The sequence below is a fragment of the Semicossyphus pulcher genome, unplaced genomic scaffold (assembly GCF_022749685.1).
Source record: "Semicossyphus pulcher isolate SPU_LCO1_2020_fin unplaced genomic scaffold, fSemPul1.0.p SCAF_21, whole genome shotgun sequence".
Classification (NCBI taxonomy): Eukaryota; Metazoa; Chordata; class Actinopteri; order Labriformes; family Labridae; genus Semicossyphus; species Semicossyphus pulcher.
This window is the reverse complement of record NW_027211695.1, coordinates 929,555-947,874: the sequence shown is the minus strand read 5'-3', so window position 1 is coordinate 947,874 and position 18,320 is coordinate 929,555. Positions and strand designations below refer to the sequence as shown.

Genomic DNA, 18,320 nt, shown 5'->3' with positions numbered 1-18,320 from the left:
TAGGTTTAGTTCGTGTTGCATTGTTGGTTGTAGTTTGCATTTTTATTTCACTTAACGAATTCCTTTGGTTTCAGTTTCAGGGTCGGTTCTCGTGAACTTTAGTGACCCCGGGGCCGGATTCACAAACATATTCTTAAGATAAAAAATGTAGGAAGTTCTTCAGAATGTTCAAAGTGCAAGTCACGATTAATGTCTTAAGAAGAGTTGAGCCGTGTGTGTAAACGAGGCCTGTCATTGATAACAAGGAGACAAAGTGTTGCTTCAATTTATTGAAAAAAGCATGCGTGTCAACAAAATATTATAAATTACAAAAATAAAAATATTTATTTATCTGTTGATTCTTAATAGAAAAAAAAACGTATGAACTGTAGTTCATTGATTTAATTAAACAGGAAACTTCAAGTACAGGAAAATATTCAGACATGAGTTACTGGCTTTGGTTAAAGGTCCTTTAAACTGTCTCATTTGTTAGCTTAACTTTAGCAGATATGAGATGTTCACCAGGAACAAGAGACATGCCTCTAAAGAAATGCAGCTGTTGTAAGTGAACCCAACTGAACCACAGCGAATTGATCGTCTAAAATATGCTTCAATGAATGAATGTGGAGGCTGACCGTTTCTCTGTCAGAACGTTAAGACGTGTGAAGGCTCGTCTTAAAGTTGTGAAGAAACTTAAGCAGAAATTTAAGAACTTTGTTGTAAGAATCTGAGTTCTCACGTGTTTTCTTATAAGGAAACTTAAGAAGAAACATCAGAACTTTATTCAGGAAAATCACGTTTTCTTAACTTTTGTCTAAATACTAAAGTCACGAAGAAGGTTGCACTTAAGAAGGATTTTTTCCTGAGCATGCTTGGTGAATCCGGCCCCGGGGTCGGAGCGCTGCAGACAGATTTCAGCCCACATATTTATAAAACACAAATGACCTCGTTGTCGTTCAGTAATGCAAGGCAAACATCTGAAGCACAACTGGTCCAAACACAGCTTAAATAACCTGAATGAGTAATATGACGAAGCTGCACAAAGCTAACCCGCGCACAGGATGCAGCTCCTCTGACCTGAGCTTTCCGTATTAAAGTATAACCCGAGTCTTTGCTGGGCGTGCGCGGGCGATTCTCTTAGCCCTTCGTTCTTCAGCTCTCATCAGGCGCTCGGCTCCTCCTGTCCGAGCTCTGACTGTTCAAAGGTAACATCCTCCACACTGCGCCCACGTCCACGTCCACGTTCCTCCTGAAGGTGTCGGTGGTGAAATAATAAGCCACGGGATCCAGCACCGTGTTGCAGCAGGCTATCATCAGGCTGTGGCGGTACGCGCCCAGCAAGGGGCACGGGATGTTTTCTCTGTGCAGGGAGACGAGCAGCAGGGTGGTGTGGTAGGGGAGGAAGCTGATGAGGAAGACGAGGAGGCTGGTGGCGATCATCTTGGAGATCTTTGAGCTGTCCACCAGGTTGGACTGAGCCACGGTGCTCCGCCGGACCGCTCGGACCAGGAACCAGGAGCAGATCAGCATGAGTACCATCGGGATCCCGAACCCCAGAAACAGCGTGGGGTAGACCACCATGGGGTGCGTGGCGAACACCGGCAGGCTGTCGAAACAGTGGTGCTGGTCTTCTTTGATTTGTTTAGAGAAATAGATCGGCATGCTGGCTCCAAATGTTAGCATCCAAATCCCGAGACAAATCAGTGGCGCCTTCTTCCTCCCCTCCTGGACACGCGAGGACATGGGGAGCGTGACGGCCAGGCAGCGGTCGCAGCAGATACACATGAGGAGGTAGATACTGCTGTATATGTTGGCCTTCAGGACCAACCCGAGCATGTCACACAGCCTCTGACTCAGGATATCATACCCCAGGTGGTAGATGATCCTCAGGGGCAGCGTGAGGATGAGCAGCAAGTCTGCTATGGCCAGGTTGATCATGTAGATGATGGTGTGGGAGCGCGATCTGGCGCTGTTGAAGAAAACCAGCAACGCTACGATGTTAAACATGGAGCCCACGATGAGGATGATGGAGTACACGCACACGGGGACGATGTCCAGGTGGCTGGGGGTGTGGTTGTGGCTGTAGCAGATGGTGGACGCGTTGATGGACATGATGGCCTGAAAGACACGAGAGGTTAGAGCAGGTTTAATGTGTCATTTCTTTACCTGTAAGAAACAAAGACGCATCTTAAGACAGTTACCGAGCTTTGTTTTACCCCGTCGGCTAACCTCTGACTATCCTCACCTTTCAGGGCCGGCGGTTTGACCGACGGTTAGCGGTGTGACCTTTCAAATAGAAACCTCCAAACACCTGTTCACCAAAGTGTTGTAACGGTCCACAGCTCTGGTGTGTTGCACGGTATCAGCGGTAAATGGTTAAAGTATTTAACATTCTGGAGCTTTGAGTTGTAATGTGTGAAACATGGACGCTACAGAGAAGTGTTACCAGCTGTGAAGGAGGGAAGCTGATGGAGGCTTGTGCTGTGTGACTGAGATGAAGAGGCACGCTTTAACACAAAGTGCTTCTCTCAGAGGAGGAGCTTTCAAACAGACTCTCAGGCGCTAAGCTCATCGAGTGCAGAGGAGAAGACGCTTCCCTTCCACAATAAAAGGAAGTATAAAGGTCAGGACGTGACACAGAAACAGGCATCGCACTGCGACCCCGATTCTGCAGAGGAGGCAGGCAAGGTTTCAGGTTGCGTTATGACTCTGTGCTGATTTCATGTGAGAGCAGACGTGCTGCAAATTACAACTCGACGCGTTTAATGTGGCGACACGCAGCACACAGACAATTATTATCTTTCTTTACATGTGTCCTCAGTCCGTTTTTTTAACTAGCTAGAAGGTTCCTGGTTCGATCCCCGGGTCAGACGTACAGTGGGCCTTTCTGTGCATGCGTGGGTTCCCTCCTGGTACTTCCTCCCACAGTCCAAAGACATGCTCGTTAGGTTCATCAGTGACTCTAAATTGAGCGCGTGTGAGCGTGAAAGTCTGTCTCTGTGTGTCAGCCCTGTGATTGACAGGTGACCTGTCCAGGTGCAACCCCGCCTCTCGCCCAATGACAGCTGGGATAGGCTCCTTTTGTAACAGAGCCCTGATGTTCTGATGCTTCTAACGACGATCTCTCAGTTGTTCCTGTGACGGACGTTAGAGTGATTTTACTTCCTCGACCTGCTCGGAAGAACGTCCTGATCCTAAATATATCTGATATCCTGTCGTGTGTGGGGGGGAGGGACCCCGAGGACAGCCGAGCACGCTGTCCGTGGATCGTCACGTGGAACCAAACGATAGCCAATCAGGAAGCAAGGAAGCACAACAACCGCAGCCATGGTAACCAAAGCAAATGTAGTTTAAAGTAACATGTTCAGCCCGTGTTCACGCCGTCTCCACCACTTCATCCACACTTTGTTCTTTTTTCTTCCTGAAGTTTCATTAAAAAGTCCAAAAACCGCCATGTTTGTTTACTCTGAAGTCTCTTCTTCTTCTTCTTCTTCTTCTTCTTCTTCTTCTTCTTCTTCTTCTGATCATGATGTTGGGGTGTGTGTGTGTATCTAAGAACTGCTCTGCAAAAAGACTCAAAGGAGAAAGGTGCCTCTCACTGTGTTTCTCACACACAGAAACAACGTGTTGCACTGTTTCCACATTTCCCCATTGACAGACAATCTGAGTGTTTCCCAATGACCTTTAAGTAAGTGGCCACACCACAATGTCCTGGTCTCAGCCCAGCTAAAACCACATCATCCTTTCTGCACGCCTGCAGCAGCAGCCTCTTCCTTTTAACTGACGGTTGCTCTTTGACACATTTTCTTTGATCAGCTCAACAGTTTGTCTCCTTTGTCGTCTTATCAGACATTTAATTCCCCTCAGTCCCTGAATGTCTCGTTACCCGCAGAAACACAACAGGACACCCCAACTTCTCCATCTGAAGCAAGCAGCTCAGAATGTCCTGAAGCAGATCAGGGCGGGAGGCTGGCGTCACAGCAGGCGGCTCTCTCTGATGGTTTGACCTCCCCAACCCACCACAGGGCCCAAAAAGTTCACTCTGAAAACAGACAAATAATCAGAGAGGCGACTGGATCCTTCGGCCCATCTGTGGGAATCTGCAAGAGAAAGTACCAGAAGGATTCTGACAGCGCACCTGATCAAGCAGGTCTACAGGTTCTCAGAGAACCCGGTGAGGAACAGACAGATCCAAAGTCAGCTGCAGGTTGTTCCACGTGTAGACAGAATCTCTTCTCCTGGCCTTTACATAAAAGTCATGTAGCAGCAGAGCCGTACTCATGGCTCTCAGTTTGCTCCGATAACGGAGCCTCCGGTTGCTTCTGCTAACTCACAAAGGAGATCTCCCGTTTCTACGAGCAGGGCCGGGACACGGGCTCTTCTAAAAGTCTCGTTTGATCACGAGAGATTCAGACTCAGTGAGAGTCGCACTCTGGTCCATGAATCTGCTCTCCACACACTACAGGAACTAATCTGTCATTATCTGTCGTCGTGCGTGGCCCTCTCACACCTCACACGTCTTTCAGTGTGAGCTCGGTTGTTTGTCTTGAAATTCTTAACCAACTTTGGTGGCCCTCAGCCCACGGTGCAGAGACAGCACCCGCGCAGACTGAGAATCAGTAGGATGATTGTGTTTTGACGTGGGGAGGATAGTCAGTGAAATCAATTCTAAACACACATATAAATACTGACACATGATGTAAGGATAGAAGATGAAAGGTTTGTCTTATTGCACGATCTAAACCTCAGAACGTTTCGTATCTGCAGCTTGTCTCTCAAGTTGCTACATTTAAAAAGGTGAACATGCAGAGATCTGAAGCAGGCGGTCAGCAGCAGCTTCACTCTCACCGTCTGCTTCCTGTGAGTCGATCACTTCCTGACAGAGAAGCTCAAACTCAGAACCAGAGGAGAAGAACAGTTTGAGAGAAAGTTCTGTAAACTCCAACACGCTGTACAAAAGTGTTTATGCTGCTCGTTCACGTCTGTAAAGGTGTTTTGTTCTGCACGCTGTGTGGAGACAAACACCTGCTGATCATGTGGCATCACATGTGTTTCAATATGTTTTTTTCATGGTGGTTAATTTCATAAAACTAGTTTAACAACCAAATCTGAAAAAGTCAAATATGAAACTATTGAATTAAAAATTAAGAATATTTGAAATGATGGCAAAAATTATTAAATAGATTAAAACATTTTCTCTTTGTGTGATTGTGTGTGTGTGTGTGTGTGTGTGTGTGTGTGTGTGTGTGTGTGTGCACTATCAACTATCTGACTTCATTTCTGTCCTTTAATTTTATTTTATTATCATTATTAGATGTAAATTCCTTCATTTTGTTTGACTTTAAAATACACACTATAATAAATATAATATATACAAATATTATATATGTTCCCATCTGTTCCTATATAGTGACTGCAGCACATCCTTAAAGCACACTGAGTATCTCAGAGGAAGAAGACATTTTTCTGTGTCTGCAGTTCCTGTCGGCGCTTTACTTCCTCACAGGAAATTTACAGAACATTTGTTTTTTTTCACATCACAAATCAGCATTTTCACATCATTAACTTGTCAATATTTGACCTCTAATTTTTCTCTAGATGTTCAAAAATGTTCAAACATGTGAACAGAAAAGAGAGAATGTTTTTTTACCTTCATTTGATAGTCGTAACTATTTATTTCTGAGTTCTGAATTTCTTTAATGTTGACTTTTACAACTTTGTGACTCTGAAACACACACACACACACACACACACACTCACACATATAACCTTATGTCATTTTTTTATCATTTGGCGCTTCCTGTTTGACAGATATGTGAATGACACACACACACAGTAATAGTATAAAATTAGATATATAAATGAGCTGGACATTACCTGATGAGTGATCAGAGGAGGATGAAGATGAGTGTGTCTGTGACACACACACACACTGACAACTCTGGCACACTGAAGGTGTGAGACACTCGCACAGGAAGTTGACCCATCTTAAGATCTCTACCAGCCCCTTCATGTGTGACTCTGCTGCTCTCGGCAGACCTGCTCACGTGGACATAACGCTCACTCAGCATGCAGATGTTTCTCATGTGTGTCTTTTTATCTTCACTTATTCTACTTAATTTCAGAAATGATTGTGCTAATGTAAATGTTACTGATTTGGACGACTGTTTGAGCTGATCTTACACAGTGTATTGTAAGAGAGGGCCCTCTAGCGGTCAAAGAGGTAACAACACTGCCTACCGTAATGACCATAAAAGTAAATGTCACTGTATTTAATGCCAGCGATCGAGGGTGTATATTTAGGATAATTAAGGAGAATGTTAGTCTTTTTATTTGTACAACAAAGAAACAACAAAACAACAAGAATCACAGATAAAAAACAATAGAAGAGCAAAGCAACATCCGATGTATTACCAGGGTGCTGCTGTGAGAGGCAGGGGTATTAAGACAGGGCTATTAAGTTGTCACAATAGCGTGGTATTCCGGTCCGTTTAGAAGAGCCATGGCGTGGTTTTTAGAGACGCGAAAAAGTTGTCCGTCAATATACAGGACTGCACGTATGTTGTTTTTCCGGTTTTCCTTAAGTATGGGGTACAGTATTTCACGTCTCTCGTTTATTTCACGGGGTAATTGATCATTTAGTCCGTAGTTCGTGCCTTTCAGTTCATTTCCTTTGCTTTGGATCAGTCTTTTTTTGTTGAAAATGTTCGAATTTAGCGATGATAGGACGGGCTCCTTTCGGTTATGGCGCACCTAGACGGTGAACTCTATGAAAAGTAATGTTTTTGATAATGTCAGGTGGTATTTTGAGGTGAGTTTTCATGAAGTCTTTGATGGGTGTATCTGGATTGTCCGGCAGTGGTAAATTTATAATCATTAATATTATCAGTAGTGAAGGCCAGGACCTCGTGGCGCAACGGTAGCGCGTCTGACTCCAGATCAGAAGGTTGCGTGTTCAAATCACGTCGGGGTCATCATTTTTGTTTACTCCGGCTGGGGTCGTTTGACCCAGCTGCTATTTGCAAGCACATTATGTATTTAAAAGAAGGGAAACGTTACATTTTATACTTTAAGAGGCAAAAAGATATGACGTATTTTCACCTGGAACAATGAGATCCACCTGCCCTCGTTGTGGGAGTAATACTACTCACCACAGTACAGTAATAATAATAAGAATAAGAAAACCATTATTGATTATTTAATACTGTAACAATGAAAAGTCTATTACTATTACTATAAAGACTGTCTCTGCATGTTTCTGTATGTCAGAAGAATACTGTATACTGAGTTAATGTATCCTCTTCTGAATTCTCTGTCAGCATCGATGTGATCTGTTTTGTTCTGGAAGAGTCCATCCGTCCATCATCCACCCCGCTTATCCTGTTCAGGGTCACGAGGGGGCTGCTGGAGCCTATCCCAGCTGTCATTGGGCGAGAGGCGTGGTTACACCTGGACAGGTCACCTGTCAATCACAGGGCTGCCACACAGAGACAGACTTTCACGCTCACACTCACACCTACGGGCAATTTAGAGCCGCCAATGAACCTAACCCACGCACGCACTCTGTAAGAGTCAACAATGAGAAATGTCAACATATATTATGATATAATGTGAGAACAATTAAATCATTAAAACATCATATTCATAAATAATCCCAGTCCAGTTAATAATGATGAAGTCTTCTTCAGCACAGCATGATGTTCATTTAGTCACTGATGCTCCATTTAGAGTCACACAGACCAGAAAGAGGGGAGGGTTTAGGGGCGGGGCTACCTGTGACTGACAGGTCACTACCATGGCGACTTCAAAAAAGTCTTGTTCAGAGTTCGGTTCTTCTAAAAGACACTCCGAAGAGTTGAACGTACATTTTTTTACGTAGAAGATTTTGTTTAAAGCCTGTTTTTAGCTAGCCCACATTAGCATCAATTAATTAGTGATGCACATTGCTAACCAAGCTAGTGCTAGCTCATAACTTATAATGTGCTATCCTCTCGCTCCTCTTAAACTCCACCTTCTTCTTCAATTGTGGTCACTTTTAGTTTAAAAAAAACAAGATGGCGACACCATAACACCAAACTTCAAACTTTACATTAGTCCTCACACTTATGAATGGTTTATTTTCAGTCTGTGGCCTTAACTTCAACTGTCCCTGAAGTTCTTTAAGGAGCAAAACATGATTTTTGTTTAATTTTGACAGCAAACGTCTACAAATCGATCCCTTAAAGACACAGCATTTCAGTGGTTCGCTCATGTGAAGCTTTTTATATGAAACAACAGCAGCAGTTGATGTTCGTTTGGGACTGGCAGTAAAGTTGGCTGACAACTAATAATAACTTCTCCTGAAAGCACAGATCATATTGGGCAGGAGGATATAAACTATATTGAGCATGAAAAGTTCTTGCAAAGATATCAAGCAAGAAGATGACTTTAATCCGTTAGGCAGGAGCCGCAGGTGTCCACTATGAAGGAGCAACACTCCACGAGGCAACACTCCACGAGGCAACACTCCACGAGGCATGTAACACACCCGCTCTCATCAGTGTGATCGTTCTCCTCTGTCGTCTCCACAAACATCCTCTCTATCTCCAGCTGTCCTATCTAATAAAGGCAAGATGTCACACATATAATCTTTCTCTCTATATATATACATATATGTGTGTAAATATATCAGGGGTGTAATCTTGATAAAAGGTGGGGGACACACAGCCGTAAAAGTGCAGAATAAATTGATCATTCTCACCTCTCCACTCTCTACATGCAGTCCCTGCTCCCTGTCGATCACCTGCTGAGACGGCTGCTCTTCCTGAGGAGTTACAGACACAATAAATGAGTCCCAAAAGTTTTAAACTTATACTCAATTTATACTTACATTATACTTATTAATACTTTTCAGGATTAGAGTTCTCATAATTGATGAATGGTGACATTTTAAACAGTGTAGCAGCAGTGCATGTCCACTCCTTAACAGGAAAGCCAGTGAGAGAGGGCGAAGTCACAGCTTTCATATCGATATTCATATTGATTTCCTGTGAACTTTTCCATCAATAGAAAAATATTTTGATCATTGATTAATCGGTTTGAGTCATTTTTTAAGTAAGCTCCTGGAGTTTTTGTCTGGTTATGAAACAGTCTGAAATGAATTCTGATGACTCTTTATGACCTACAAAAGCAAACCAGACCATCAGCAACAACATTGATTATTTCTATATCGTTATTTTTAATGCCTGAAACTGCTGGGGGGGGGGGAGTGGTAGGTGACGAAGAGATTAACTGCACGCTGCCTTTGTTTACATTGACCAGGGCAAAACGTGAAAGTGAGTGACACATATGACTGTTAAAGAAAGCAGGATGAAATATCTTGTTTACAGTGACGTGCGGTGAGGTTCATGGCTGGTGAGGCACTAACTCCATCAGAATCAGATTTACAAATATATGAACCCAACAACAGAGTAGATTATTCACCATTTCACAGCAAGGGCTGGCTCAATTCGTGGCAGCGGCAGCGAGTAGTGGCACTTCCTGCTTCGTTGTCGCTAGTTCGCTGTCACTTACTCTGCAGCTGCGGAGTAGCATAAACATTTCTGGGCTCACCAGCGCCCCCTACGTTGAGGCAAGAAAACTGCCTGCCTCACCCAGTGCCTCTTCACTGCCGTTGTAAGATCGCTGAGCACACTCAACAGGTTACACACATATATTATATACATCAGCTAAACTATGGAAAGCCAGGGGGGCATATATTAAAAGTGTTTGAAAGTGTTTTATTGGCGACATACAGAGAGACAGTAACACGCTCTCATTGCATGGCAGAGCACAGTTTGTGAGGGATTGCGCAATCCAAGGTGAGGCTCAGCTTGCTGCTGCCTCACTGTGCGTCTCTTCCCCGTATTTGAACGGAAATGTGAAAATTCAGCGATTTTTAATAAAAAACGATCCAAATTGTTTAAGTTAAATGGAAAATCAGTTTATAGTTCAAACCATTTGATAAATATAACCATTTAATTTATCTGTTTATTATATATTTTATTTATGATGACAGGTGACGCTCTGCCTCCCCTGCCTCTCCTGACCGCACGTCACTGCTTGTTTAAATAAACGATAAGAGAGATATTTAAGAGTTAAGAGATAAGAGGTAAGAGGTATGACTTTGTCCACAGGAGGCGCCAAAATCAACACAAACCCAAAGTTGCTCACAGGCACAAGTGAAATTCTCTGCCTCCAGTTTGTTACATTTCATTATGTTCTGGTTTCTTTCCTGTTCTATGAAGTAAACTGAATATTTTTACACTAGAAGCACTGATCTTTACTTCTCTGTCCTTTTAGAGACCAAACAAACATGAGTAGCTACTTAATCTGACTTCTGTTGATGCAATGATCTGTCTTTGTCTTCCACTAAGCATCGTCTCATCAAATCTCCTCACCACGACTCCTCCTCCAGTCAGGCCTCCCATATGTGTGACCTGCACGACGACTTTGTCCTTTTGCATGACGACGTACTTGGCCTCAAAACCGGGGAAGAGGAGCAGGGTTACAGAACATTGACACTGAGGCCAGGCCGTGCAGTAGAGAGGGACAGCGGTAAACTTGGCACACGCTCACGTACAGGTGATGTCTGCAGCTGGAAGGACACTCTAACAAAAAGATGAAATAACTAAATCCCAGGTACTCCTCCTTAAACTGAAGCTCCTGACCCTCCTGTCAGTTCACAGGTGATGTGCAGTGCGCTGGTGTCAGAGAGGAGGAATAAAGGACCTGTTTGAATATATATGTCTTTGAGGTGGGCGTGTAAAGGTGATCGGAAGGAGATGAGGAAGTGAAGGCTGCTTATTGCCCTCATTATGATCCGGACTTTGTGTCATCGATGTGTGTGTGTGTGTGTGTGTGTGTGTGTGTGTGTGTGTGCGTGTTTTCACTAAGCCATAAAGGCAATTTGTTGTTGTTTTTTGGCCTAACAGTAAACCTTTGATATTAAATTAATTTTTTTTTTGAAATGCAGCTGTGGGAGTAATACTAGTCACCACAGAACCACAGCACAGCAACAATACTGTTACAAGGGAAACAAGTTTATTAGGATCAAAATAGACTTTGAAGTAAAATTAATATTTCATGACCAGCTGCTGGGTAGCTTATCAATATCTTGTGGACCAATACAGCCTTAAAGACATATCATTATTTATTTATCAATAATATTTTGTATTGTTAATAAATGAAATGAATAATAAGAAAATGAATTAGCTCTCAGATAAATGGAGTGCATAAAAGGTACAAGATTTGCCTGAATAGAGCATCTGAAAATGGAAATATGTATTTAGTTATTTTCCAAATGATTGTGAAAATGTTTATATTACACTGAAATAATACTTCAGTCCAACATTTAGTTAGATTAACAACAACATTCTATATATACATTGTTTTATTTGAATAATAACTGATGTATATTTTAATTTCTTATGCATGTTAATAACATTTCTGAAACTGTGCCAGAGTTAGCCAGAAGGCTAGTTTTCATCTGTAGTCACCAGGCAGGCAACAGTTAAAAAGCACAAACATATAGAGTAAAGCATGAAAATACAATCAACGATATAACAATGAAAATACGCAGATACGGACTCAGTCTGCACTACAAAGGATCAAGCAAGACAGCTATTATGACACACAACTAAGCAAAACAACGACAAACAAGACGTGAAACACCACCAGGACACCTCACTGTTCAAGTGTTCACAAGTCTGATTACTGATTAACCACGTTTTAGTGTCGTGGAGAAGGAACGGTTGTTTATTCTTGTTTATTTCTCATGTGTCGCGGCACATTGTTCCCGTCCTGAGAGGCTCTGACAGAGAGAGCAGATTGGTCTTCTTGGAATAAGACGTCTCCTCTCGTTGTCGCTCTCGTGGTTCAGCTGGTTTTTAATGCGATGTAAGTACGGAGCGGTGGTGGAGCCGTGTTATGTAACACCTTGAGAACGAGACTCAGTCTACTGAATTTAAAGACATTTTCCCGGGTTAGTAGGTTATGTTTTTTTTTTAATATTTCAATGATGGTATCGTTTTGACTTCTTAGGGTTTTTATTGTTTGTCTGTACAGTGATTCTGTCGGCTTTAGTGTGCTTTTATTGACATGACCCCAACTTGTCAGACAGTACGTGAAGTGTGGGAGAACCACTGCGTCCATGAATGTTTTGGCTGCATCAGTGGAGTTCGTTGTGAATTTGAAATTGGCCAGATTGAATCTAACATTTCTTGCAACTTTTAATATTTGATTTCAAAGACAGATTTGAATCAACAATGAAGCCATGAAATTTAAATTCAGAAACGATCTGTAATTGTTCCCCAGAGACTGATGTCTGGATCTCGTGCTGAGGTTGGTTCTGTTGTAAAGAACATGCCGACTGTTTCTGTGACATTAAGCTGAAGGCAGGACTGAACCAGCCACGTGGTAACCTGTGCCATTACAGCAGACAGTTTTAATGCGGCTTCTTCTTAGTTTTGCCATGTACAGAGACAACTGTATCATCAGCATACATCTGAACATTAGCAGCACACACTGATGGTAAATCATCTTTCTACAGGCTAAACAAGAGTGGACCCAGGATTGACCCTTGCGGGACACCAGCAGGACATTTCAAAAAGGCTGAGTCCTGCTCGTATACTCTCACATACCGAGTTCTGCCTTTAGTTCTGTTGACCATTGCTGTAAACACTGTATATGTATGTTGGTACATCTACAATATGTGATCTGTTTTGTTCTGTAAGAGTCAACAATGAGAAATGTCACCTTATGTTAATAGTTTATTACAAAGTATTTTTAACAAATAAATGTACAGACACAAAAACAGACTAAATCTACATCTGTGATCAAAGTAATGTGAGAACAATTAAATAGTTAAAACATCATATTCATGAATAATCCCAGTCGTTCCTCCTGAAGAGTTTATAATGATGATTTATGGACAAAATGTGAAACCAGCTGAACAGCAGAGCGGAGGATTATTGGGGATGAAGGTGATGATGATGGTCTGTATGTTTCTTCTTCAAGATGTCATGGTGAGTTTAGTTCAGCTTACTGTTGGGAGAATAAAAACATTAAGGTTATATATATGTATATATATTTAAAAAGATTGCTTTTGATGCGAGGAGTACTTTTCTTGCATTTCAAACAGTCTGTCAGTTTGTGAACCTTCAGCCTGCTCTTGTCTCACCTCTTTGCCGGAGCAGGTGCCGCAGATGCATCCAAACAGCCCGTTGATCATCTGGATGAGACAGAGGACGAGCTCCAGGCAGGCGGCCACCAGCAGGGTGGAGAACAGGCCCACGTTGAACTCCACCACGTTATCCGGCTCTATACACAGAGACCATAGTTCCTTATCGGACAGGTAGCTCCCGTTACTGCAGAGGGTAAAATACAGGTTTAGTCCATAAAATCAGATCTCAGAACAGTTTTACATCTTACACTAACGCCCGGCCGTACCTGTTGGCGAAGGGCGCCCCCCACTGGGGAGCGAGATGGTTATCTATAAAGAGGCACACTGGCCCGTTAGAAAGACCCAGAGCTGCAACACTCAGACTGTAGATGGCGCCGACAACACCAGCTGCTGCAAACCCGATGGAGAGGAACATCTGCACAGAAATCACAGCCCAGGCAGAGTCAGGGGAGAGAGTCTGACAGTTCTTCACACAGTTAAGCTCAACTATTCCTGCAGACTTTGAAGACTCTTAAAAGATTAAAGTCTGACATCCTCTCTAAAGACATTTTCACAACCTGTAAGAAGACTTCATGAAGGGTCACTAGTTACAAGACTACAACTAGATTCCTGTTGAGATTATCTCCATTACAGAAAAGAGATACAAAAGTCACAATATGAGATAAAAAGTTGAAATTATTATGAGGTCTAAAGTCATAAATATGAGATAGGGTTAGGGTCAACTATGTAATGAAAAGTCAAAATTATGGGATAGAAAGTTGAAATTATGAGGTTGAACGTAAAATTCAGAGATAGAAAAGCATTAATTTGAGATTAAAGTCATAAGTAATGATAGAACGTCATAAATATGAGATTAAAAGTCATGATTATATGATAAAAAAGGCAGAATTGTGACATACAAATGTTTATTATGGGATTAAAAGTATTATGAGAAGAAAAGCATACATATGAGATAAAAGTCATAATTATGAGGTAAAAAGTCTAACCTCCGAGATAGCAATGATAAAAATCATGAGATAAAAGACATGATCATATTAAAGATTAAAAAAAGAAAGAGATTTAAAAAAAAAAAAACTCATAATAATAAATAATTGTAAAATAAAATGAATAATAATAAGATGAAAAGTCATAATAATGTGATAAAAAAAACTGTTACAAGATGGATATATCCATCCATCCATCCATCCATCCAGTCATTCATGAGACAGTTTGCTGTGTTAGTGTAATGAAACAAACCAGGCTATTTTAAAAGAACCGACCTGATCATCAGTATGTACTAAACCAACAGGAAATAGACTTTATTGTGTTCACACTTACCCCGCAACGGTTGGAACAGCAGTTCTTGGCACTGGTCAGGTGAATGTGGATGGCAGGAATGAGGACCTGAGAGCAGAAACAGAGAGAAAAAGAGAGAAAGTAAAGAAAAAAGAGAGAGAGAAATTGAATGGTTTTAAATTGTTTAAGCATAATTAAACTATGCATCAACTATTTCATCACTTGTCTGAGCCTCAAAAACAATGTATCCTACAATTCCAATAATGCAACATGTTATCCAAACTCTTTGGTCACATCTTGTTTCAAAAAGCAAGATGGCTACATATGGATGTGTCTAAAATCATAGACATTCCTGTGTAGACAATTAAATAAAAAGCTCATCTGCAAAATATAAAACACTTTCAGACATTACTCGACTAATTTTCTCTGCAACATTAATTAGGTAATTGTTTTCATCAGTGTCATTCATGGTGTTATGTAGTCTATAAATGACCGTCTGTTGTTCTTTTACTTCACAATGCATCATGGGATACACTATATAGTACCATGGTGTGTATAATGAGTATTCGGGCCATGTTAAAGACAGAAAATCTGAGATTACATGAATAAAGTTGTAGTCGAAGAAAGTCGTAATATCATGAGAAGAAAATTGTAATATTACGTGAAGAAAGATATAATATCACATGCAGAAAGACCTAAGAGAATTAAGTCGTAATATTACATGAAGAAAGTTGTAATATTACGTGAAGAAAGATATAATATTACAAGCAGAAAGACATAAGAGAAATAAGTCGTAATATTACGAGAAGAAAGTTGTAATATTACGTGAAGAAAGTTGTAATATTACGTGAAGAAAGACATAACATTACAAGCAGAAAGTTGTAAGAGAAATAAGTTGTAATATTACAAGAAGAAAGTTCTAATATTACGTGAAGAAAGATATAATATTACAAGCAGAAAGACATAAGAGAAATAAGTTGTAATATTACGAGAAGAAAGTTGTAATATTACGTGAAGAAAGTTGTAATATTACGTGAAGAAAGACATAACATTACAAGCAGAAAGTTGTAAGAGAAATAAGTCGTAATATTACAAGAAGAAAGTTCTAATATTACGTGAAGAAAGATATAATATTACAAGCAGAAAGACATAAGAGAAATAAGTCGTAATATTACGAGAAGAAAGTTGTAATATTACGTGAAGAAAGTTGTAATATTACGTGAAGAAAGACATAACATTACAAGCAGAAAGTTGTAAGAGAAATAAGTCGTAATATTACAAGAAGAAAGTTCTAATATTACGTGAAGAAAGATATAATATTACAAGCAGAAAGACATAAGAGAAATAAGTTGTAATATTACGAGAAGAATATTGTAATATTACGTGAAGAAAGTCGTAAGAGAATTAAGTCGTAATATTACGAGAAGAAAGTCGTTAGAGAATCAAGCTGTTATATTATGAGAAAAAAGTTGTAATATTACGTGAAGAAAGACATAACATTACAAGCAGAAAGTTGTAAGAGAAATAAGTCGTAATATTACAAGGAGAAAGTTGTAATATTACGAGAAAAAAGATATTATTCTATGAGAAGAAAGTTGTAATATTACGTGAAGAAAGACATATTACAAGCAGAAAGACATAAGAGAATTAAGTCGTAATATTACGAGAAGAAAGTTGTAATATTACGTGAAGAAAGATATACTATTACAAGCAAAATTTGTAAGAGAATTAAGTTGTAATATTAAGATAAGAAAGTTCTAATATTACGTGAAGAAAGACATAACATTACAAGCAGAAAGTTGTAAGAGAAATAAGTCGTAATATTACAAGAAGAAAGTTCTAATATTACGTGAAGAAAGATATAATATTACAAGCAGAAAGACATAAGAGAATTAAGTCGTAATATTACGAGAAGAAAGTTGTAATATTACGTGAAGAAAGATATAATATTACAAGCAGAAAGACATAAGAGAAATAAGTTGTAATATTACGAGAAGAATATTGTAATATTACGTGAAGAAAGTCGTAAGAGAATTAAGTCGTAATATTACGAGAAGAAAGTCATTAGAGAATCAAGCTGTTATATTATGAGAAAAAAGTCGTAATATTACGTGAAGAAAGACATAACATTACAAGCAGAAAGTTGTAAGAGAAATAAGTCGTAATATTACAAGGAGAAAGTTGTAATATTACGAGAAAAAAGATATTATTCTATGAGAAGAAAGTTGTAATATTACGTGAAGAAAGACATATTACAAGCAGAAAGACGTAAGAGAATTAAATTGTAATATTTCAAAGATAAAGATGTAATATTACGAGAAAAAAGTTATAATATTATGAGAAGAAAGACATAATGTTACAAACAGAAAGACGTAAGAGAGTCATTAGTATTACGAGAATAAAGTTGTAATATTACTAGAAAAAAGAATAATAAAATAATAAATAAAAGTTGTAAAATATTTGTGGTTATTTTTGTATAGTTGATACAATACAAAGACTCAAACATTTTAAAACTGTTTTCACAGGAACAGTGGAACAGTATAATCCATCGTTAATTTGAGACTGTCCTCTACAGGAACATTCAAAAAGCCAGATGTTTGCAGCGTCCTGATGACATCATGGCTGAGAGAAAGTCACTGACTCACTTCCACTCAGGGACCTCTGTTGCATGTTAAAGCCTCTGAAAATGATGAAAAATTACATCTTAAATCTAAATGTTTGTGTTTTCTGATTTTAGCAGCAGGGTGACATTATTCTATCACCATAAACCTCTCAGAAAGTGTATTTTTAACATCTTGATGCCATTTCTGTCAAAGTAGTTCCCGAAACTTGGCCAAACTTCGGCCAGAGGTGGAAGATCAGAAAACAGTCAAATAAAACACGACATCACTAATTTAAACGTCATATGGGTCTTTCTTACAGGCAAACAAAGTGTTTGTAATCAAGGGGAGAGGGCAAATATGTCAAGATCAATATAGACACACCCACAGACACAGGTGACGCTGGGAGGCATAGAACAAGATAGAAGAAAAATGAACTGGATTATAGTGAAGTACATTGACTGTATTGAGCCTAGAAAAGGTAATTAAACGAATCAGCTTGTATATATTTGCTACTTAATCCCAATTCTCTTGATGCCATGAGCTGTCATCCATCATCACACTAAACGTAATCTCATCATCCTCACCATGATTCCTCCTCCGATCAGGCCTCCCATATATTTGACCTCCTCGGTGAGTCTAGTTTCTCCCTCATTGTCCTCGACGGCGTACTTCGTGTCGAAGCCGGGGAAGAAGAGCATGATATTACAGATCACCGACACTAAGGCCAGGACGTAGAGAGGGATGGCGATAAACTTGGCACACGCTCCCGTACACATGATGTCTGCAGGGTGAAGGCACGCTAACACAAAGATAAAATAACTAAATCCCAGGTACTCCTCCTTAAACCAAAGCTTCAGACCCTCCCGTCAGTTCACAGGTGATGTGCAGTGCGCTGGTGTCAGAGAGGAGGAATAAAGGACCTGTTTGAATATATATGTCTTTGAGGTGGGCGTGTAAAGGTGGAGCTGTATGAGATAAGGATATGAAGCTCATGACCTTATGGCTTTATGTAATGGGTGGGTGTGTGTGCATGTGTGACCATTAAGCCATAAAAGACATTTGTTGCCTTTTCTTTGGTCTATTACTTAACCTTTGATATCGAGCTAAACATGTTTTTGCCTATGTCTGATATTCACATGAACAAATCAGCACAAACACGGCCCAGAGGTTACGTTCAGTGACTGTTCAGTGTTCCTGACCACACAAACACGGGCTGGACAGAAACAGAATAAAATGGAGGACAGCACACTGAAGCTGGACAA

General features: G+C 40.3%; 2 protein-coding genes, 1 long non-coding RNA gene and 1 other non-coding gene across 4 annotated transcripts; 1 reads left to right on the top strand and 3 right to left on the bottom strand.

Annotated features, from left to right (window-relative positions):
- Positions 1-251: 251 nt before the first annotated feature.
- Positions 252-5,917, bottom strand: LOC138601025 (lysophosphatidic acid receptor 6). Its single transcript, XM_069672596.1, has 2 exons — positions 5,857-5,917; positions 252-2,097 (listed from the first exon to the last, which is right to left on the bottom strand). The coding sequence occupies exon 2, from the start codon at positions 2,089-2,091 to the stop codon at positions 1,132-1,134; it is 960 nt and encodes a 319-aa protein (XP_069528697.1). The 5' UTR covers positions 2,092-2,097; positions 5,857-5,917; the 3' UTR covers positions 252-1,131.
- Positions 5,918-6,881: 964 nt separating this feature from the next.
- trnaw-cca (transfer RNA tryptophan (anticodon CCA)) lies at positions 6,882-6,953 on the top strand. Its single transcript has one exon. It is a non-coding gene; the product is annotated as a tRNA-Trp (tRNA).
- A 1,128-nt stretch (positions 6,954-8,081) lies between these two features.
- On the bottom strand, positions 8,082-9,513 carry LOC138601260 (uncharacterized). Its single transcript, XR_011308788.1, has 3 exons — positions 9,442-9,513; positions 8,720-8,782; positions 8,082-8,577 (listed from the first exon to the last, which is right to left on the bottom strand). It is a non-coding gene; the product is annotated as an uncharacterized lncRNA (long non-coding RNA).
- A 3,459-nt stretch (positions 9,514-12,972) lies between these two features.
- tm4sf21b (transmembrane 4 L six family member 21b) lies at positions 12,973-17,834 on the bottom strand. The gene is made up of 5 exons (XM_069672770.1): positions 17,643-17,834; positions 14,498-14,563; positions 13,447-13,595; positions 13,178-13,364; positions 12,973-13,041 (listed from the first exon to the last, which is right to left on the bottom strand). Exons 1-5 carry the CDS (start codon positions 17,832-17,834, stop codon positions 13,039-13,041), a joined length of 597 nt encoding a protein of 198 aa, XP_069528871.1. The 3' UTR covers positions 12,973-13,038.
- Between the last annotated feature and the right edge of the window lie 486 nt (positions 17,835-18,320).

What these genes read in the sequence shown, in the direction of transcription:
- tm4sf21b (XM_069672770.1), bottom strand. Translation starts at nt 17,834, where the DNA reads ATGTGTACGGGAGCGTGTGCCAAGTTTATCGCCATCCCTCTCTACGTC. An exon ending in TGATCGGAGGAGGAATCATG is followed by an intron (nt 14,564 to 17,642) that starts GTGAGGATGATG and finishes TTCTGCTCTCAG; the next exon opens with GTCCTCATTCCTGCCATCCA. An exon ending in GGGGCGCCCTTCGCCAACAG is followed by an intron (nt 13,365 to 13,446) that starts GTACGGCCGGGC and finishes TACCCTCTGCAG; the next exon opens with TAACGGGAGCTACCTGTCCG.
- LOC138601025 (XM_069672596.1), bottom strand. Translation starts at nt 2,091, where the DNA reads ATGTCCATCAACGCGTCCACCATCTGCTACAGCCACAACCACACCCCC.